This window comes from Nicotiana sylvestris, chromosome 4 (assembly GCF_000393655.2).
Source record: "Nicotiana sylvestris chromosome 4, ASM39365v2, whole genome shotgun sequence".
Classification (NCBI taxonomy): Eukaryota; Viridiplantae; Streptophyta; class Magnoliopsida; order Solanales; family Solanaceae; genus Nicotiana; species Nicotiana sylvestris.
In genome coordinates this window covers 85,462,696-85,466,591 of record NC_091060.1, presented here as the reverse complement: position 1 = coordinate 85,466,591, position 3,896 = coordinate 85,462,696, and the positions used below count along the sequence as shown (strand labels likewise).

The following is a 3,896-nucleotide window of genomic DNA, read 5'->3' as shown; positions in this document are numbered from 1 at the left end:
ATAACTATATATGTTACAATAATTTAAATATTTTGTATGTATGTTTACTTTATGTTTATATTTTAATTAAATTAAATAAAAATAATAATAACAGTCTCTTATAATAAATATTTAAATTTATTTTTCTCTTTAAAATAATTATAAAATCTTGGTACTATTCTTTTTGGTAATTTGACACTCAAAAGCATTTTTTCTAAAGATTGGCCAAACATATTTGTTTATCAAATATTGCAAAAAGTACTTAAAATAAACAGTTTTTGACATCTTGGTCAAACAGGCTCTTAGTCGGAAATCATCCCTAAGAACTGAGCGCTAGGACAACCATAATTATTAGACTTCCCTATTATCCAGAATGCTTGTTAACAATCGAAAGTTAAGTCGTCTACACTGCCTGAAAAATAGCAGATCATGTTCTGTTCTGAAAAAGGAAATTGCGGTACACTTCCAATTAAATCCTCAGTACATTGAACAACAGTTGATCAAAGTAAGCCATTCTTTGAAAAGTTCAAGTCTCCATATTTAAAGGGGAAAAAATGCATCAGTTAGGCCAAATGGATTAACCATTCTACACCAGTATCTAATCAAATTTCTGTGCAAATACAGTTGAGTGAGAAACTGAAGGCTTTAGAGATGTTATACCACACATCATCTTTGAAATTTAAACACGAATGACTTCATAAAAGGAGGATCCAGAGCACTTGAGAGGAAGAATGCCAAGACTACTGCTTAACTTCTAGTGCAGATTCTATGCGTTGTATCAAAGTCGGAGCATTGAGTGCGCCCTCCTGAAACAAGACATTAAGCAGTTGTATACTCAAGATACACTTGAACTAAAAACTACTAATCAAGTAGAAAATTTGAAGAAGAAGAAGAAAGATCCACCAAACCCTCATGTCTTATTGCTGATTTGCCGGACTAGCATTTTCCTTGCTCAATAAATCTTAAAAGCTACAAGCACTCCTTGGTCCAGTTTCCAGTTTCTTGATTGTTTTCAATCAGTTTTTTGAGAATTTCTTTTTCTACTTTTTTTGGGCTTTGGGTGTGCGTGTGCAATGAGGTGAAGAGGCATAATATGGTCACAAATAATAAATAGTTAAAAACTTAGTTGTAAAGAGGAAATCTATCTACTTGGTAACTTACAATCTTATGGCTTTTCCTTACTACCAATGTCATTCAAGAAGAAATTAGCGTAGCTTGCTATTCAAAAAACCAACATGAAAACAAGTAAAAAAACAAGGTCTATTCCACTTACAAAGCGATCACAGACTTCTCCATCCTTGAACAATATGAAGGTTGGCAGTGCCTGTATTTTGTACTTATCTGCGAGGGCTGGGTACTTCTCTGAATCAATTTTCACCACTTGAATTTTATCTTTCATCGATTCACCAACTTCATTTAGAATAGGAACCATGAACTGGCAAGGACCGCACCTGCAATCCAGAGTTTAGATCAGTTCTTAAATGAAATGGATGTACATCACATTATTGAGAAATGCAAGTAATTTGGGAAATCCTCTCATTATTGGGTCCCTGGAAACTGTAGTCAAGTTTTTGACACCACTGAATTCGAAGAACTTAAGATTGAGCAATTAGCTATATCTACTTAATAATATTGTAAGCATTCGTATTCTTCTCCTTTTGATGTAAAGAAATGACACTGAATGCAGCCCATGAGAGTGGGAGACTGAAGCATTTACTACTATTTTTTTCAAGAAAGCGTGAAGGTTGCCGAGGAGCATAAAACTAAAACAAATAGAACAACATACCAGGTAGCATAGAAGTCAACCAATAATGGTTTCTCAGATTTCTCCAACAATTCTTCAAAGGAAGAAAACGTTTCCTTCTTTGCTTCAACCTAATTAACAGATACGATTCAATCAGAGAATTGATTTAATCTAATGCTCAGCAGTCTCATGCTGATTTCATTGCTAAACATCAAGTTTTAACATAGTAAATGCAGCACTAAACAAGAAGGCAATGAACAAATAGAAAAACAGAAGTCCAAGATCCTCCAACAGCATATTGCTAGCGATGAACAAATAGCAAGTGAATGAAAAGTTACTATATCTTATTTTCTGATAGTTTACATCTACTGTATTTTGTGATTTCACTTGGTTAAAATAGTACTCTCTCTTAAGCTTTTATGCGAAGCAAAAGAATGGCTCACTTTCCACACTATATATAAGTATACAACTACTAATTTGTCTCCAACAAGAAAGAATATTGTTTATTGCATCTGAGCCGAGGGTCTATCGGAAACAGCCTCTCTGCCTTCTTATAAAGGAGGGGGTAATGTTTACGAACACACTACCCTTCCCAGACCCCACTTGTGGGATTAAACTAGGTTTTTTGTTGTTGTTGTTGTTGTTGTATTTATTTTGCAACATCCTAAAATATTTGACACGCTTCTAAAAATATACAGTGAATTTGATACTACTCTCAGTTCTTTCAAGAATTCAAATTTCATCTAAGCAAAACTCACCTTTAACCAATGGTGTAACATTTCCCCCCTTTGCACTAGCTTATCAATTACTAACATTTCTCCCCTTGGCACTCGAAAAGAGCTTTAGACTACAAAGCGAAGTACAGGAAATTAAACAACAGGTCACATCAAAGAAACTAAATAGCCGGTCACATCTTTAGTAAACTAGAAAATACAGGTAACAATAATAAACTGAAACTCATTGTGGACCTAATTTCTCGTAACACTATTCATTTCCTTTTCACATTAATTAGATAATCAAAAAGAAAGTTAACATAAAACATCAAACATACATAGCTGAAAACAAACGAAATTTTTTTAAAAAAATAAATAAAAAACACCAATATTGGGATTTGGGATAGAATAAAAAGAAATACCAGAGGAACAAGCCGTGAAGTCCCTTTATTGGATTTCAACCCACAGTTTCCAATTTGAAGACGGCGAAGCTCTCTGGGAAATTGCAAGGAAGACAAGTATGTAAGCTTTGTAGAAGAATAGCAATTCGTCGACGAAGAAGCCAAAGTTCCGGCCCCGGCGCCGGTTCCGGCGGCAGCTGTAGAAAATGCCATTTTTCGAAGAGAATGCGAGAAAATTGGAAAGATTACGCCTTTGAGGGAGTGTGGAGGTGAAGATACGGATTGAAGAAATGAGATACTTCTAGCTTGTATTTTTGGATTAGGTGCGGTAGGTTGTAGAGTAAGGAATAAAAAGTCAACCAATTGGGAAACGCTGATTGGTTGGAACAGAGAAAGCTTGGGTTTTATCGTACCTTTCAAGTTTTGTCTGCGACTTATATTGCAAAAAGTATCTTGCACGGCTTTCTTTGATTTTGTTACACTCTAATTGCAAATTATTTAAAGTTAAAACACTCCGTTGGATGCAATTATTGTACTTGTGGTTTCCTTGGTTAAGCAAGGTATATTCTGTCTTAAGATTTTTATATACTTTCATCATTTTAAAATAAAAAAGCTTACAAAATCTTTTTTTTATATAACTTCTGTTAATCTCCGTTAATCTAATTGGTGAAAAATATTATTGTAAAGGAAAGAAAGATTTTCTTGTTTAATTCCGAGATGAATAACCTACCAGAGGCGAGAACTCCCTTATTTTGAAAACTTGAATTATGTGAAATAATAAAAATTTTGTAATTTATATGATTTCTAATTACTATAATATAATCATTATGAGAATATTTTGTCAAAGATCTAGACGCATTATAAGACTCCCCTTAAGTTGCAGTATCATAGGTTCCAAACTTGCCATGTACATACTTGATTCTTGGACATGGACATGCTTTGTAATATGCCTACTCTATGGGTCAAAATCCGCCTTTAGGATATTCAGGTCAAAATAACACTACGAGAAGGATCCTCAAATCATCATATAAGATGATCCAAGAAGCCACATTAGTCGTG

At 34.0% G+C, this 3,896-nt stretch overlaps 1 protein-coding gene across 1 annotated transcript; it reads right to left on the bottom strand.

The window, feature by feature from the left end:
- Nucleotides 1-442: 442 nt before the first annotated feature.
- LOC104219960 (thioredoxin Y1, chloroplastic) lies at nt 443-3,301 on the bottom strand. Its single transcript, XM_009770733.2, has 4 exons — nt 2,859-3,301; nt 1,766-1,854; nt 1,253-1,430; nt 443-785 (listed from the first exon to the last, which is right to left on the bottom strand). The coding sequence occupies exons 1-4, from the start codon at nt 3,048-3,050 to the stop codon at nt 720-722; spliced, it is 525 nt and encodes a 174-aa protein (XP_009769035.1). The 5' UTR covers nt 3,051-3,301; the 3' UTR covers nt 443-719.
- Nucleotides 3,302-3,896: the final 595 nt, after the last annotated feature.

Excerpts from the sequence above, each read along its gene's own strand:
- LOC104219960 (XM_009770733.2), bottom strand. The coding sequence starts at position 3,050 with ATGGCATTTTCTACAGCTGCCGCCGGAACCGGCGCCGGGGCCGGAACT. Across the intron at positions 1,855-2,858 it reads CTTCACGGCTTGTTCCTCTG|GTTGAAGCAAAGAAGGAAAC; the intron begins GTATTTCTTTTT and ends TCTGTTAATTAG. Across the intron at positions 786-1,252 it reads GAGAAGTCTGTGATCGCTTT|GAGGGCGCACTCAATGCTCC; the intron begins GTAAGTGGAATA and ends GTCTTGTTTCAG.